General features: G+C 45.6%; 1 protein-coding gene across 4 annotated transcripts in view; it reads right to left on the reverse strand.

Annotated features, from left to right (window-relative positions):
• The window catches only part of LCA5 (lebercilin LCA5), an 87,857-nt gene that overhangs the window by 15,046 nt on the left and 55,770 nt on the right, over positions 1–17,041 (reverse strand). For 3 of the 4 annotated variants that reach the window (XM_063916866.1, XM_063916864.1, XM_063916863.1), the window contains 5 exons: positions 11,549–12,072; positions 9,564–9,701; positions 8,877–8,973; positions 8,635–8,795; positions 1,060–1,213 (listed from right to left, as the gene is read on the reverse strand). In XM_063916866.1, coding sequence (XP_063772936.1) covers positions 1,060–1,213; positions 8,635–8,795; positions 8,877–8,973; positions 9,564–9,701; positions 11,549–12,072 — 1,074 coding nt within the window. The remainder of the gene's footprint in view (positions 1–1,059; positions 1,214–8,634; positions 8,796–8,876; positions 8,974–9,563; positions 9,702–11,548; positions 12,073–17,041) is intronic. The other variant, XM_063916867.1, reaches the window with a different exon arrangement.

The raw sequence follows: 17,041 nt of genomic DNA on the forward strand, positions 1-17,041 counted from the left end.
TCGGATGGCTTTTGTAGACTGTACATTTGTCTCATCCTCATCCACACTGGAGTCAGACTCCGTGTCGACATCTGTGTCTACCATCAGAGCTAGCGGGAGTTTACAAGCCCCTGACGGCTTCTGAGTCGCCTGGGCAGGCGCGGGCTGAGACCCCGGCTGTCCTAAGGCTGCTGCGTCATCAAACCTTTTATGTAAGGAGTTGACACTGTCGGTTAAGACCTTCCACATATCCATCCAATCAGGTGTCGGCCCCGTCGGGGGCGACACCACATGTATCTGCCCCTGCTCCGCCTCCACGTAACCCTCCTCATCAAACATGTCGACACAGCCGTACCGACACACCGCACACACACAGGGAATGCTCTGACTGAGGACAGGACCCCACAAAGTCCTTTGGGGAGACAGAGAGAGAGTATGCCAGCACACACCACAGCGCTATATAACACAGGGATTTACACTGCTAATAAGTGATTTTCCCAATAGCTGCTTGTTTTTATCGATTTGCGCCTAAATTTATGTGCCCCCCCTCTCTTTTTAACCCGTCTTGTACCTGGATACTGCAGGGGAGAGCGTGCTTCCAGCGGAGCTGTGAAGGGAAAATGGCGCTGGTGTGCTGAGGAAGAAGGCCCCGCCCCCTCAGCGGCGGCTTCTGTCCCGCGTTTTCTTTAACTTAATGGCGGGGGTTTTTACACATATACAGTTAGCTGACTGTATTATGTGTATATTTAGCCAAAAGGTAATATAATTGCTGCCCAGAGAAAAGAGTAATACTGAGTTGCATGCATCTATACAGCCAGACCACCCCATGCATATGCTTGCTTGCAAAGTGGTCATCATCTGTCCTCACTAAACATAGCTTTTTACCTACTATTCAGCTGGAAGTGTAAATGTAGCAGAGTGGTATGCAACTCAGCATCACTGTAGTACTTTACAAACTGCTTCACAGCATGCACAATGCAAAAGCATTTAAGGTACATGCACAACACTGGCTTGCGCTTAAGTTATGATATACGTATCTGCATATCATAACTTAAAATAGCAAGCTTGATCTTTTCATACCATCACGCAGTTTTTCTGCTTTGTCCTCCAAAATCTTCTGCTCTTTATCTCTAATTTGCTTTTCTTCTTGATCTCGTTTTCTTTCCGCCTGATCTTTTTCTTTTCTAAGCTTCTCAGCTTCCTGTTTGAGCTGCCTCTCAATATTGTCTTCCTCCTTCCAAAAACATGAAACAAGTGTGATAGTTATTTCTTAATTAAAATGTATATAATTAATCAAAAATGAACTATAAATACAGTAGAATATCAGTAGGTGTTATAACTAGTGAAAAGGCATGCATATAATGTAGCAATTTTTGTCTTATAAACATGTCCAATTTAATTTAGTACATCAATTATGGGTGCTCATTAGAGATCAAAACAAACTAGGCACAGAATGGGTACACTGAATGTGCACTGATCCCCAACTGGATCAATACAAATAAAATATAGGTACTGCTTAATCTGGTTTGAATCGATCAGGGGCCAAATTGTTGAATACTGGGTAGATTTAATAAAGCTTATATTCAAGTTTTGGTGCTGCACATATAACAACCACTCAGATTTTATCATTTTCTGAACTGAAAATATCGGATTTTAATACCTACCGGTAAATCTTTTTCTCTTAGTCCGTAGAGGATGCTGGGGTTGCTTCAAGAACCAATGGGTATAGACGGGATCCGCAGGAGACATGGGCACACTATAAGACTTTGAATGGGTGTGAACTGGCTCCTCCCTATATGCCCCTCCCCCAGACTCCAGTTATAGGAACTGTGCCCAGGGAGACGGACATTTCGAGGAAAAGGATTTATTTAAGTATTCTAAATTAAGGTGAGATACATACCAGCTCACACCACTAACACGCCGTACAACATGGCATTCAACACAACGCATGCAACGGCATGACCAACAACAGTCACAGATTGACTGAACTCAACACAACATGAGCGTAACTATAACCAAACTGCAGACACAGCCCACACTGGGACGGGCGCCCAGCATCCTCTACGGCAGTGTTTCCCAACCGCGGTCCTCAAGGCACACTAACAGTCCTGGTTTTAGTGATATCCAGGCTTGGACACAGGTGACTTAATTAGCACCTCAGTTATTTTGATTTAACCATCTGTGCTGAAGCCTGGATATCACTAAAACCTGCACTGTTGGTGTGCCTTGAGGACCGCGGTTGGGAATGCCTGCTCTACGGACTAAGAGAAAAGGATTTACCGGTAGGTATTAAAATCCTATTTTCTCCTACGTCCTAGATGATGCTGGGGATGCTTCAAGAACCATGGGGTTTATACCAAAGCTCCAAAATGGGCGGGAGAGTGCGGATGACTCTGCAGCACCGATTGACCAAACTAGAGGTCCTCCTCAGCCAGGGTATCAAACTTGTAAAACTTCGCAAAGGTGTTTGAACCCGACCAAGTAGCAGCTCGGCAAAGTCGTAACGGCGAGACTCCCCGGGCAGCCGCCCAGGATGAACCCACCTTTCTTGTAGAATGGGCTTTTACCGATTTCGGCAACGGCAATCCTGCCGTAGAATGAGCCTGCTGGATCGTATTACAAATCCAGCGCGCAATAGTCTGCTTAGAAGCAGGAGCCCCAATCTTGCTGGGAGCCCACAGGACAAACAGAGCCTCTGTTTTCCTAATCTGTGCCGTTCTGGCGACATATATCTTCAAAGCTCTGACCACATCGAGACACCTGGCACTGGCACCACAATTGGCTGGTTAACATGAAATGATGAAACCACTTTTGGCAGAAATTGTTGACGAGTTCTCAACTCCGCTCTATCAGCATGGAAATCCAAATAGGGGCTTTTGTGAGACAAAGCCGCCAACTCAGACACTCGCCTAGCAGACACTAAGGCCAACAACATGACCACTTTCCAAGTAAGGAATTTTAACTCAACCTTGCGCAAAGGTTCAAACCAATGTGATTGCAAGAATTGTAACACCACATTAAGGTGCCACTGGGGGCACAAAGGGAGGTTGGATGTGCAGCACTCCTTTTACGAAGGTCTAAACTTCTGGAAGGGAGGCCAATTCTTTTTGAAAAAAGATCGACAAGGCCGAAATCTGTACTTTAATCGAGCCCAACTTTAGGCCCGCATCCACACCTGCTTGTAGGAAATGGAGCAAACGCCCCAGGTGAAATTCTTCCGTAGGAGCCTTCTTGGATTCACACCAAGACATATTTTCTCCAGATACGGTGGTAATGCTTTGCCGTTACTTCTTTTCTAGCCTGAAGAAGTGTGGGAATGACTTCACTGGGAATACCCTTTCGGGCTAGGATTTGGCGTTCAACTGCCATGCCGTCAAACGCAGCCGCGGTAAGTCTTGATACACGCACGGTCCTTGTTGTAACAGGTCCTCCCGTAGAGGAAGAGGCCAGGGATCTTCTATGAGCAACTCCTGAAGATCTGGATACCAGGCCCTTTTTGGCCAATCCGGAACAATGAGTATCGCCTGAACCCTTGTTCTTCTTATAATCTTCATCACCTTTGGAATGAGTGGAAGTGGAGGGAACACATAGACCGATGGAAACACCCACGGTGTCACTAGGGTGACCACCGCTATTGAGTGAGGGTCCCTTGACCTGGAACAATATCTCTGAAGTTTCTTGTTGAGGCGGGACGCCATCATGTCTATTTGAGGAATTCCCCAACGACTTGTCACTTCTGCAAAGACCTCTTGATGAAGACCCCACTCTCCTGGGTGGAGATAGTGTCTGCTGAGGAAGTCTGCTTCCCGGTTGTCCACTCCTGGAATGAAGACTGCTGACAGAGAGCTTGCATGTCTCTCCGCCCAGCGAAGAACTTTCGTGGCCTCAGCCATCGCCGCTCTGCTCTTTGTTCCGCCCTGGCGGTTTATGTACGCCACTGCTGTTACGTTGTCTGACTGAATCAAGACTGGCAGACCGCGAAGATGTTCCGCTTGCAGAATGCCGTTGTAAATGGCCCTTAATTCCAGAATGTTTATGTGCAGACAAGCTTCCTGGCTTGACCATTTTCCCTGAATGTTTCTCCCCTGTGTGACTGCTCCCCAGCCTCGGAGGCTTGCATCGGTGATCACCAGGATCCAATCCTGAATCCCGAACCTGCGTCCCTCCAGAAGGTGAGAACTCTGCAGCCACCATAGAAGGGAAATCCTGGTCCTGGGAGATAGAATTATTTTCCGGTGCATGTCCAGGTGAGACCCGGACCACTGGTCCAACAGGTTCCATTGAAACACCCTGGCATGGAACCTGCCATACGGAATGGCCTCGTAGGCCGCCACCATCTTCCCCACCAACCGAGTGCAGTGAAGAACTGACACCTTTGCCGGTTTCAGAATCTGTTTTACCATGTTCTGCATTTCCAGAGCTTTTTCCACTGGAAGAAAAACTCTCTGCAATTCTGTATCCAGAATCATACCCAGGAACGACAGCCGTGTCGTTGGATCCAACTGTGATTTTGGCAAATTTAGGAGCCAACCGTGTTGTTGCAGAATAGTCAGTGAAAGGGCAACATTCTTCAACAACTGTTCCTTGGACCTCGCCTTTATGAGGACATTGTCCAAGTATGGGATAATTGTGATTCCTTGCTTGCGCAGGAGAACCATCATTTCCGCCATTACTTTGGTGAAAATCCTCGGAGCCATGGACAGTCCAAACGGCAACGTCTGAAACTGGTAATGACAATCCTGCACAGCAAATCTCCGGTAAGCCTGATGTGGAGGATATATGGGGACATGTAAGTAGGCATCTTTTATGTCGACCGACACCATAAAATCTCCCTCCTCCAGACTGGAAATCACTGCTCGTAGAGATTCCATCTTGAACTTGAATTTTTTGAGAAAGAAATTGAGGGATTTTAGGTTTAGAATCGGTCTGACTGAGCCATCCAGGTTCGGGACAACAAACAGGCTCGAATAAAAGCCTTCCCCCTGTTGAGACGGGGGTACCATGACAATCACTTGATTTTGACACAACTTTAGTATCGCAGCGCTTACTATCTCCCTTTCTGGATGAGAAGTTGGCAAGGCCGATTTGAAAAATCGGTGAGTGGGCACGTCTTGAAACTCTAACTTGTACCCTTGGGTTACTATTTCCAATATCAAAGGATCCATGTCCGAGTGCACCCAGACCTCACTGAAGAGTTGGAGACGTGCCCTCACCGGTGCGGACTCCAGCAGAGGAGCCCCAGCATCATGCGGTGGATTTGGTAGAAGCCGGAGAGGACTTCTGCTCTTGGGGACTTGCCACAGCCTGTGACCTTTTTCCCCTTCCTCTCGCAGCTCTCCTTTTTTGAATTTATTGGGCCGAAAGGACTGCATCTCATAGTGAGGCGTTTTCTTGATGAATCCACAACGCTCTCCTAGCCAAGACCGCCATGGCATTGGCCCTTGATCCAAAAAGGCCAATATCCCTTACAGCTTCTTTTAAAATATGCTGCAGCGTCCCTGATGTGACCTAGAGTTAAAAGCACACTCTCTGTCTAGTGAATCTACCTCAGAAGTTAAGTTATCTGCCCATCGTTCAATAGCGCTACTCACGCATGCTGCAGCAACGGCAGGCCTGAGTAGCGACCCCGTAGTGACAAATAGATTTCAGTGTATTTTTCTGCTTACGATCCGCAGGATCCTTTAGGGCTGCCGTGTCAGGGGACGGGAGCGCCACTTTTTTGGATAGACGCGACAAAGCTTTGTCTACCGTGGGGATTGACTCCCACCTTTCCCTGTCCCCAGAAGGGAACGGCTATGTCACTGGAATTCTTTTTGGAACATGCATCCTTTTGTCAGGATTTTCCCAAGCTTTTTCAAAAAGTGCGTTCAGCTCATGTGAGGGAGGAAACGTTACCTCAGGTTTCTTTCCTTTATACATACAGACCCTAGTATCAGGAACAGCGGGGTCCTCAGTGATATGTAAAACATCTTTTATTGCCACAATCATGTACTGAATACTCTTAGCCAGTTTTGGATGTAATCTGGCATCATTTTAGTCGACACTGGAATCAGAGTCCGTGTCGGTATATGTATCATCTATCTGGGTAAATGCACGTTTCTGTGACCCCGAAGGGGTCTGGGCCTGTGACAAAGCATCTTCCATGGATTTCCTCCATGTCTGGTTCTTAGACTCAGATTTATCAAATCTTTTAGCTAACTTAGTCACATTTGCGTTTAAAAACACTTAACATATTCACCCAATCATCAGTCGGCAGTGCAGACACTGCCACTCTCACAGAATTGTCTGTCCCCACTCCAGCCTCCTCCTGGGAAGAGCATTCAGCCTCAGACATGTCGACACACACACACACACACACACACACACACACACACACACACGTACCGACAGCCACAACCACACTGGGGCTATAAGAGACAGACCCACAGTAAAGCCTGCCAGAGAGACACAGAGAGAGATCTGCCAGCTCACACCCAGCGCTTATCCCGGTACTGAGGCCAGTAATAAGACTGCCCAGACCTGCTAGCGCTTTTTACATATAAAATCAATGACCAAATTGCCAGTGCCCCCCCCCCCCCCCCCATTTTGCACCCTGTAACTTGCACAGTGTGGAGGTTAGGGCCAGCGTCTCTGCAGCCTTCTGTGAAGAGAAAAAATGGCGCAGGTCAGAGCTGTGCGGACTAAGCCCCGCCTACTACATGGCGCGTCCGTCCCGCTCAAAATCTTTATACTGGCGGGGGTCCCTTAACTAGTGCCTGGGCACTGTTAACTTCTATGCCAATGCTGTCTGAGGTCCCCCCATGCTGCCCAGGGTGCCCCCCCTCCGCCCTGCAGTGCCATGATCTGTGTGGGAGCATGGCGCGCAGTTCGGCCGCTGCGCGGTACCTCAGACGCGTCTTTTGCCATCTGAAGTCTTCTGTTCTTCTCATACTCACCCGGCTTCGATCTTCTGGCTCTGTGAGGGGGGTGACGGCGCAGCCCCCCGGGAACAAGCAGCTAGGCGCACCAAGTGATCGAACCCTCTGGAGCTAATGGTGTCCAGTTGCCTAAGAAGCAGAGCCCTTGAACTCAGAAGAAGTAGGTCTGCTTCTCTTTCCTCAGTCCCACGATGCAGGGAGCCTGTTGCCAGCAGGTTTCCCTGAAAATAACAAACCTAATAAAGTCTTTTCCTGAGAAACTCTGGAGAGCTTCTCAGTGTGCATCCAGTCTCACTGGGCACAGAATCTAACTGGAGTCTGGAGGAGGGGCATAGAGAGAGGAGCCAGTTCACACCCATTCAAAGTCTTATAGTGTGCCCATGTCTCCTGCGGATCCCGTCTATACCCCTTGGTTCTTGAAGCATCCCCAGAATCCTCTAGGATGTATGAGAAATCTGATTGGTTGCTATGGGAAACACATCACAAACTTGGTTGATGGTTCAGAGTTGAAAGCAAAGCAAAAAAAACCATGTTGCAATGCAAGGCGTGCAAATACATTTACATTTGCAGCGAAAATCCACAAAAAAATATAGTCCACAAATGTTGGATAGCTTTATCTTTACACTGCACTTTATATTTGAGTTTGGACATGCCCATCAAATGTAAATCTCTGCACATTTTAAAACAGGCCCCAGCTAAAGTGCAACGTGAATTTGACAAGGTGTAATGTTACTTAATTTAGTTTGTAGCTTTGCTCACAACTCTGAATCAGTCCCTCAATGTACCTGTACTGCTATACCTAGTTTGATCCGATTCAAAAAATGGACTGTAATTGTTTTACTGTGTGCAACCACAGGGCATATGCTTTGTTCTCCAGTTGGGAGATTTTAAGGATATGTTATATAATTTATGAATGCACTTTAACACATATCCTATAAATAGCGGTAATTCACCTCTGCTAATAGATTCGCTGGGGCTATCCAATTAGACCCGATGCAGCATGGTGATCCCCCAATGCCAGCACTTATCAGGGATTATGCTTCGCGTGCAACATAATGCCCAATAAGCCGTCCCAGGAAACTCATCTCTGCAGCAATAACATGGGTCCGGGAATTTATCCTGGATCCAGTGTGTTATCTGCCGATAGCGGGTAGTTTACCGCATGGAAAAATGGGCTACAATAAGATACCCAGATAATAAGATCAGGCTAATATTGCGATATTAGCCCATTATGGGCGTGCGGTAAACTACCGTCAATAGGATACCCCCCATAGTATTAGTTAACATGGTGTGATAACTGTTTAACACCTAATTATCCTTTACATAGCCAATAGATGCTAAACACTTAGGGGGGGAATTCAATTCCGGATGAAGGATGCAAATTGCAGATATATTTAGACACTGGCAACGTCACTGCATCTCGCACCCTTCGCCTGCACGGCTGAATACGGACAAAATTGCTCGTTACCCTATGGGGTAGCGAACAGTTTTTTGCGAGACTGGGCTGCCATAACGTTTAGCTGCTACCGCACTGATTCGGCCGAACGGATGACTTTGCCCGTAATTGAATTCCCCCGTTAGCTCTCCATCATGTTAAACAATGGTGTCTGTTAAAGTGCATTTATGGGTGTCTGAAATTCCGTACAGTATCTTTAAAGGTCAAATCAATCAAAATATGCAAGCAAAATGAGTCATCGATATAAATATATGGTGTATAATGAAGGTTTCATTTTATTACAATTCTCAGAACTTTCTGCTGACTCTCCATTTCGTCATCTGTTAGACCTGGAGGTGGGGGTGGTGGTGGTGGTGGTGAAGAAAATTCCAGCCACGCATAATCGTTAGTCTGAACACCAATGCTGATGCCAAGGTTTGTCCCTGTAACAAACAAATTTCTGTCTACAAAAGATATTTGCAAATGATAATCCAAGCTATAAGAAGGTACTTGTATGGTCAATACATTAAATAAATATCGTTTACCTTTTTTCCTAGGAGTAAGTTCAGTGTCTTTCTTAGAGGACGGTTTGGAGAAACGGTAAGCAAATATATTTTTGATATCCAATTCCCTTTCTTTTTCCTATTTGAAAAATAATACAGATAATTAGGATAGCAGATGCTACCAGCCATCCAGGATTTGTTGGAATGACAGCAGAACTGGGAAGACTTGCAAGTTGGCGCACTGGACATTAAGGATAATTAAAAAGGCCTCTCATATACGTTTTTCTACTGCATTGAAATCTCATACTTCGACCTTTCATTTCACTGTCATTAGTTCAAACTCAGGCTACCCTAACTACACTCAGCTCTATTATTAAACCAGTAATAATATGTTATACAAGTGCCGCATAGTAAAAAGTGACGGGTCATTGAGAAAGCCAAATTATATATAAAAATAATTTCTCAAGAAAAAATACGCAACTTCTAGACAGTGAGAATTTGGGGGGAAAAAAAGCGGGGATATCTACACTTATACATATCATGTTTGAACGGAAGTCTGACTCATACAGATTTTTGATGATCATGTCCCTTTCAGGAGTTTAGAAGCTCATGTGGCCTGGATACATGCATGTATCTGTGAATCCATAGAAATACCTACATGTATTTGCTGAATTAAATGAAGAAAGTTAAGACAATTGTTTGAAAAAAATATTATAAAATGAAACCTACTTTTAATTTTTGAATCAAGCGCTGGATCTCTTCTTTTAGCAATTTGTTCTCCTCCTGTGTATCGTGGGCTTTCTTTCTCTCAGACATAAGCTGTCTCATGAAACTGTTTTCTGACAGTTCACGGTTCTTCTCCAGCTCCTGTGAGAAATAAACTCTTACAAAAAAACCCAGATAATTGCAAGACAGACATGAACTTCAAAAGGAATTCCAGTGGGTTATGTGTGACTTATTATGATCATCTATTCCCCAGTAGGCTATAGCTTGTGTTACAGGGAACTCTCCCATTCACTATTTCAAGTGGTTCTCACAAAACGACCTTTAACAATTTTGCGTTGTTCCAAATAAATACATGGAAGCATGTCAGCCAACTTAGCTTTGTGTTCCAAATACATGAATAACTTGTTTAAGTCACACTTCCATTTACATATCAATATCCCATACTGGACTCTTCTATACACAGAAATTAGGATTCCGCCACTCTGAAGTGAATTCTTATACTCATTCTATATATCCTCTCATCTAGACATAGGGAATTAAAATGCATCTAACACATGGTGCCTCTCACAGACATTTATCAACAAAAGAGGCTAGCATACACTGTTTCTGACTAAGGGGGACAGTTACTAAGCAGTGATAAGAGCAGAGAAGTGAGCCAGTGGAGAAGTTTCCTCATCAACCAATCAGCAGCTCTGTATCATTTTATAGTATGCAAATTATAGATGTTACTTCAGGGCTGATTGGTTGCCATGGGCAACTTCTCCACTGGCTCACTTATCCACTCTTATCACTGCTTAGTAAATGACCCCCTCAGAAGAAAAAAAGCCATCTCTCCTTCCTTCCCAAACTGGATGGCTTTTCAACAATGGATTCGAGAAGGTTAAACATTCTTTGAAAATATTAAATTGTTCCTTATATTTCTCATCCTGCCGTATGGACTTATATTATCTCTATTTTCACCCTCCTCTAGGCACATCCACACATGGCCTGGTGTAGTACATGAGTTGGCTTATGTTGCATTCATAGAAACAGACTGCCTTTAGGAGTTTATTTACCAGGAGGACAAGAAGGCAACTGTTTAGCAGATACTAATACACTTTCTTGTTATCAAAATGTTACTCAAATCACACAATGTGGTGTTTAGTACACAAATATTTAGTCAGCAGCAATACTGTACCAAGATAAAAATCCGCAAAAAATTCCTAGTGTACGCGAGTACACCTGGCCAATAAAGCCGATTCTGATATCACTGTGATGTACAATATTTGTATTAATGTTGGTAAATATTGGAAATATAATGGAACCTGAGATTAATTCACACTGGCCCCACCACAACTGTGCATCATTCACTCTAACTCACATCTCACTCCAACATGATTACGATGCTTCTACACATTAAACAGTCACCAAGTGAAAGAAATGTGACAACGTATTGCAGACCTGGCCAAACTGTGGCTTTCTGGCTGCTGTGAAACTATACATCTCAGCATGTTCTACCACAGTTTTAACATTCCCTAATAGCAAAACTGTGGCAGGGCATGCTGGGATTTGTAGTTTCACAACAGCTGGAGAACCACAGGTTGGCCAGAGCTGATGTATTTTGTGTCATCTGCTTTACTGTGTTACAACATGTTACATTGTTGTTGAAGATAGTCATGAAAACAAAATGGAGCTACATCATGCGTACAATCTTTCTGTATGTAAATAGAATTGTCCTTGCAGCATTCTAAGCAGATACGGTAAACAGGAAACTACCATGACATGCGATTAACAAAATAGTTTATTAAATGGATATTTGTATATTTGCTTTAGCATTGTATGATGCCTTTTTATTATCCTGGAAACATTTTCAAATGAAAACAAGCATATTAAACTACTGTAAACAAGCTGCTCTAAAAGGAGAATGGACATTTGACTATAGAGGTCATTGAAGCCAATGCCTCACTCACTGGAAACCAAACAATGTCTCATTAGGAAAAAATAAATACCTTGACTCTTCTTTCTCGTTCATCAAGTCTACTTTCTGTAAGGTCCAGTTTCTTAGTTAGCTCCTCCCGTTCAGCAAGGTGCCGATTTTCAGAAAGCTGCTTTAACTTCTTTAAAGCACCATTTGCCTTGTACAGTTCATCATCTGTTTCCTTTAATCTCTTCTCTGCATTTCTTTCTTTCTCCTGGGACTTTCGTAAGAGTTCCTTCAGTGTACGGATCTCATAATTATACCGAGTTATAAACTGCGACATCTCATTTCCTGTATCTTCAAACTTGTACAAGGCCTTTTCTTGCCTGAACTGCAACATCTTTAGAGTCTTGTTTTCTTTCTGAAACTTTTCTAGTTTCAGTTGAAGCTCAGCTACCTTGTTCCCTAGTTCATTTATTTTTAAGTGTTGCGCAGACAGGACTCTCTTGGTAACACCATCAACGTCCTTTACAGAGGACTCTTTGTTTACACTCTGGGAACTAAATCGTGGTCCCCTCTTGTTTGATAGATTCTTGGACCTCACCTTCTTGATAGCTGATAAAACATAATCCTTAAGGTAATCTCACAATTTTTATGGCAAGAGTCAAAAAGGAGAACTATTGATAATATTAATCCAACCATATATCAAGCAAAATGATAATATTCCAATTTTGGTTACTATTGGAAGAGATGCAACTATTCATCACTTAGGTCTAAAAGCCATATCACAGTGTAAGCTATTAATGCAATAGGCACATGACAACAGAAACAGCTATAGCAGGCCTGTGGCTCTCCAGCAGTTGTGAAACTACAAGTCCCAGCATACCCTCCCACCAATCAGCTGGTAAAGTATGCTGGGAATTGTAGTTTTACAAAAACTGGACAGCCAAAGTTTGGCCAGGCCTAAGCTATAAATACAGTCAAAGTTGATTGATCTACTCCGGATAACTCCATTAAGCGGTTCTTTTATTTATATGGAATTCATGCACAGCCACAAGGGTTCTGCAGCGCTTTCCAAAGTACATAAATAGAAAATATTTGCAGTCATAACAAGAAAATAGTGCAAAAGACTTAAAGTACAAAACACTGCAGAATATAGGATACGAATTATAGAAACATTGTAGCATATGCATTCAAAAAGGAGATTTGTGGTAGACTTACCATGGTTAAATCTCTTTATGCGAGGTACACTGGATTCCACAGGGAATAACATCAGGGGAGTGTAGAGTTGGATCTTGATCCGAGGAACCAACAGGCTAAAGCTTTGACTGTTCCCAGGGTGCATTGCACCGCCTCCTCTATAGCCCCGCCTCCAGGCACTGGAGCTCAGCTTCGTTAACCAGTCCAATGCAGTAGTAAGTAAAAGAGACGGCAGTTGATAGTCACATAGAACCACATTCTCACGACAGGAGAAGGGACTAGCAGCTAATGCCATACAAACCCAAAGAAGCTAAGTGCGTCACAGGAGGGCACCCTGTGGAATCCAGTGTACCTCGCAGAAAGATTTAACCATGGTAAGTCTACCATAAATCTCCTTTTCTGCAGCGGAGTACACTGGTATTCCACAGGGAATAACATCGGGGATGTCCTAAAGCAGTTCCTCATGGGAGGGGACGCACTGTAGCAGGAACAAGAACCCAGCGTCCAAAGGAAGCATCCTGGGAGGCGGAAGTATCAAAAGCATAGAACCTGATGAACGTGTTCACTGAGGACCACGTAGCCGCCTTGCGCAATTGTTCTAGGGACGCGCCACGGCAGGCCGTCCAAGAAGGTCCAACAGACCAAGTAGAATGGGCCTTGATAGCAGCAGGAGCTGGAAGACCAGCCTGTGCATATGCTTGTGCAATCACCATTCTAATCCATCTGGCCAAGGTTTGCTTATTCGCAGGCCAGCCACTTTTGTGAAAACCAAAAAGTACATAAAGGGAATCGGACCTCCTGACAGAGGCAGTCCTCGCCACGTAAATACAGAGAGCCCGTACCACATCCAAAGACAGCTCTTTGGAGGACAAACCAGAAGAGATAAAAGCCAGAACCACAATCTCTTGGTTAAGATGGAAAGATGATACCACCTTAGGGAGATAACCTAGACGAGTTCTAAGAACTGCCCGGTCACGATGACAAATCAGAAAGGGCGGACGACAGGACAAAGCACCTAAGTCCGACACCCTCCTAGCAGAGGCAATAACAAACAGAAAAACGACCTTAAAGCGTAAGGCATTTAAGGTCCACAGGCTCAAGAGGTTCAAAAGAAGACTCTTGTAGGGCATTCAAAACAACAGACAGATCCCATGGAGCCACAGGAGGGACATAGGGAGGCTGAATCCGTAAAACACCCTGAGTGAAAGTATGAACGTCAGGGAGAGACGCAATTTTCCTCTGAAACCACACCGACAAGGCAGAAATATGAACCTTGAGGGAGGCCAGACGAAGGCCTAAGTCCAGGCCCTGTTACAGAAAAGCCAAAAGTCTGGAAGTTTCGAAAGTATATGCATCATAATTCTTACCAGCACACCAGGTAAAGTAAGAATTCCAGACCCTATGATAAATTCGTGCAGAAACCAGTTTATGGGCTTTCAACATAGTTTGAGGGCTTTCAACATAGTTTAAATAACTGCCTCAGAGAATCCCTTGGCCCTCAGGAGTGAAGCTTCAAGAGCCACGCCGTCAAAGCCAGTCTGGCCAGGTCCGGGTAGACAGAAGGGCCCTGAACGAGGAGATCTGTGCGTTGAGGAAGTAGAAGAGGACACTCTTTCGAGAGACCCTGCAGGTCTGAGAACCAATGCCGTCTGTGCTATGCTGGAGCAACTAGAAGTAGTATTCCTCTTTCTTGCTTGAACTTCCGTAGTACCCTAGGCAGGATTGACACTGGAGGGAACACGTATGGCAGCCGAAAAGTTCCATGGAATTGCCAGTGCGTTCACGAACGCTGCTTGAGGATCCCTTGGTCCGAAGACCAGAACCTTGTGATTGTGTCGAGACGCCATCAGGTCTACAGGTCTGGTAGGCCCTACTTGTCCACTAGGAGTTGAGAGACTTCCGGATGAAGACTCCACTCTCCGGCGTGAACGTCCTGACGACTGAAGAAGTCCGCTTCTCAGTTGAGGACTCCGGGAATGAACACTGCCGATATTGCTGGCAGATGGCGTTCCGCCCAACGGAGGATCTTGGATACTTCCAGCATTGCCATGCTGCTTCGAGTGTCGCCTTGATGATTTATGTACACCACAGTGGTGGCGTTGTCTGATTGTAATTGAACAGGCCTGTTCTGTACTAGAGGTAGTGCCAGTGTCAAAGCATTGAACACTGCCCGCAATTCCAGAATGTTTAATCGGGAGGAGAGATTCCTTCCTGGTCCACCGACCCTGAAGAGAGTGTTGCTCCAACACCGCGCCCCAACCCCGCAGACTGGCATCCGTTGTCAGGAGGACCCAGTTGGAGATCCAGAAGGGACGGCCCCTGCTCAACTGTTGGTTCTGTAGCCACAAGCTCAGCGACAGACAAACCTCCGGAGTCAAGGAGATCATTTGAGACCTGATCTTATGAGGCAATCCGTCCCACTTGGAAAGGATTAACCTCTGCAGAGGGCGGGAATGAAATTGAGCATACTCTACCATGTCAAAAAGCCGACACCATGAGGCCTAGTACTTGCATTGCTGTACTCTTGAGCGAGAGAGGAAATATCTGATCTTGTCCTGAAGTTTCAGGACTTTCTCTAGAGACAAAAACAATCAGCGGCGGAGTTTGCCACTTGTTACTCAACTCTGTAGGGTCAGGATAATGAGCTAGCATCTTTTTAGACAAGGAAAATTTCTTTCCTGGAGACGACCAGGATTCCTGACATATGTCAATTAAATGGTCAGAATGTGGTAAGACTACTTTAGCAATCTTCTGATGTTTGAACTTAACAGGTTTCTTAGACGCAGTAGTAGGCTCAATGTCATCATCTATTTGAAGAATTAGCTTAATAGCCCCCACTAGGTCAGGAACAGCAACCTGGGTTGTAGATTTCTCATCAGTAGCAACTGTATCAGTGTCTGACGGATCAGTATATTCCCCATCCTCACTGGGAGATTTATCCGAAATATCAGTGGATTGTGAGGAAGAAATTACCCGTTTAGATGACCCCTTGGTCCCAGAGGAGCGTGGGGTAGACTTTTGTCTAACTACAGATTGATTTAATCGTTGTAATTGGGTAGACAAAGTATCCGCCCAGGGCGGATTAACTGCACGGACAATATGTGCCTGCAATGGCACAGGAGGTCCCACAGGGAACATAAGACGTGTCACAAGTGTAGTCAGCAGACTTGAGAACGCTGCCCAAGGTGGGTCCTGATTGGCCACCGGTGCTGCAGGTTGACTGGGTATATGGCACTCAGCGCCTGAACCAGCAGTTAAAACTTCCCCCCACAGGTAAATCCGTAGTGCCAGTACCGCAGGATACAGAAGCGTCCGCGGATTTCCCGCCCTGTGTGGCAGACATTATAAGGAATATAGCCTTAGGGCGTAACAGTACAATATAGCCAGACAAGCACAATACCTGCAAGTAACCCCCTAAGCAAGTTACTACATATAAACAATAAAACTGCACTGGACTAGTAAAACTACATATAAATATGTACGAGTATAGATATAACAATGCACAGTATATTCTGGATGTATATCACAGAATACTTGTACTAAATATTCGGATAGCAGTACACTTGTTCTTAACTAATACGGTCCAAAATGACATGTAGAATACTTATGTGCCTGTAAATGCACAGCGCTGATGAGACAGGCGGCTTTACAGAGGAGACCGAGCCCTGCAGTCCCGGAGATCAGCCCAGCTAGTTGTGAAGATGGCACCAAAATCTCTGTCAGGGAGTGAGGGAGAGAGAAATGCAGCTTGAGGGCGGGAACAGCAGCAGTAGATGGCGCTCGGAGCTGGGGTAGGGGCTACAGGTCAGCGTCTTATCCCCTATGCTGGTCCTCACCACCGGGTACTGTGGAGCAGAGCCGGATTAAGGGGGGTGCCATGGGGGTCAGTACCCCGGGCCCCCCTGGCATAAGGGGCCCCCCAGCCGAAGCTGGTCTGCACCGCTCTGGTGCTGCTGTTCCCTCTGCCCTGTATCAGTCGCTGACCCGTGAAGAGTGGGGAGGGAGCCACACGCACAGCCGCGAGTGGGACATCACACACCCGCTGGCAGCGCGGAATCCTCCCTCCCCAGCAGCCGGGAGTCTTCTCCTCCCTGCTGCAGCGTGGAGCCTTGACCCCGACAGCTCCTGTAGCCGGTGGCTGGCTTTGTGCTGGGGGAGGGGGAGGTGGGGTATGGGGGTATAGGAGGGTGGCCCAAATGTTTTTTGTTTTCAATGCCCGCTGTCCGGTCCTACGGCTGGCGTTCAGAGCCCCGCCCCCTCGTGGTTGTACACCACGATTCGGGGGTCAGAGCAGAGGGGGTGGAGCTAATAAGAGATAATTGATATAGAATCACGTCATATTGGTAAATAAAACCCGAAACGTTGCTGAACTAGCTGGCGTTTG

The sequence above is a fragment of the Pseudophryne corroboree genome, chromosome 4 (genome assembly GCF_028390025.1).
Source record: "Pseudophryne corroboree isolate aPseCor3 chromosome 4, aPseCor3.hap2, whole genome shotgun sequence".
NCBI classification, from domain to species: domain Eukaryota; kingdom Metazoa; phylum Chordata; class Amphibia; order Anura; family Myobatrachidae; genus Pseudophryne; species Pseudophryne corroboree.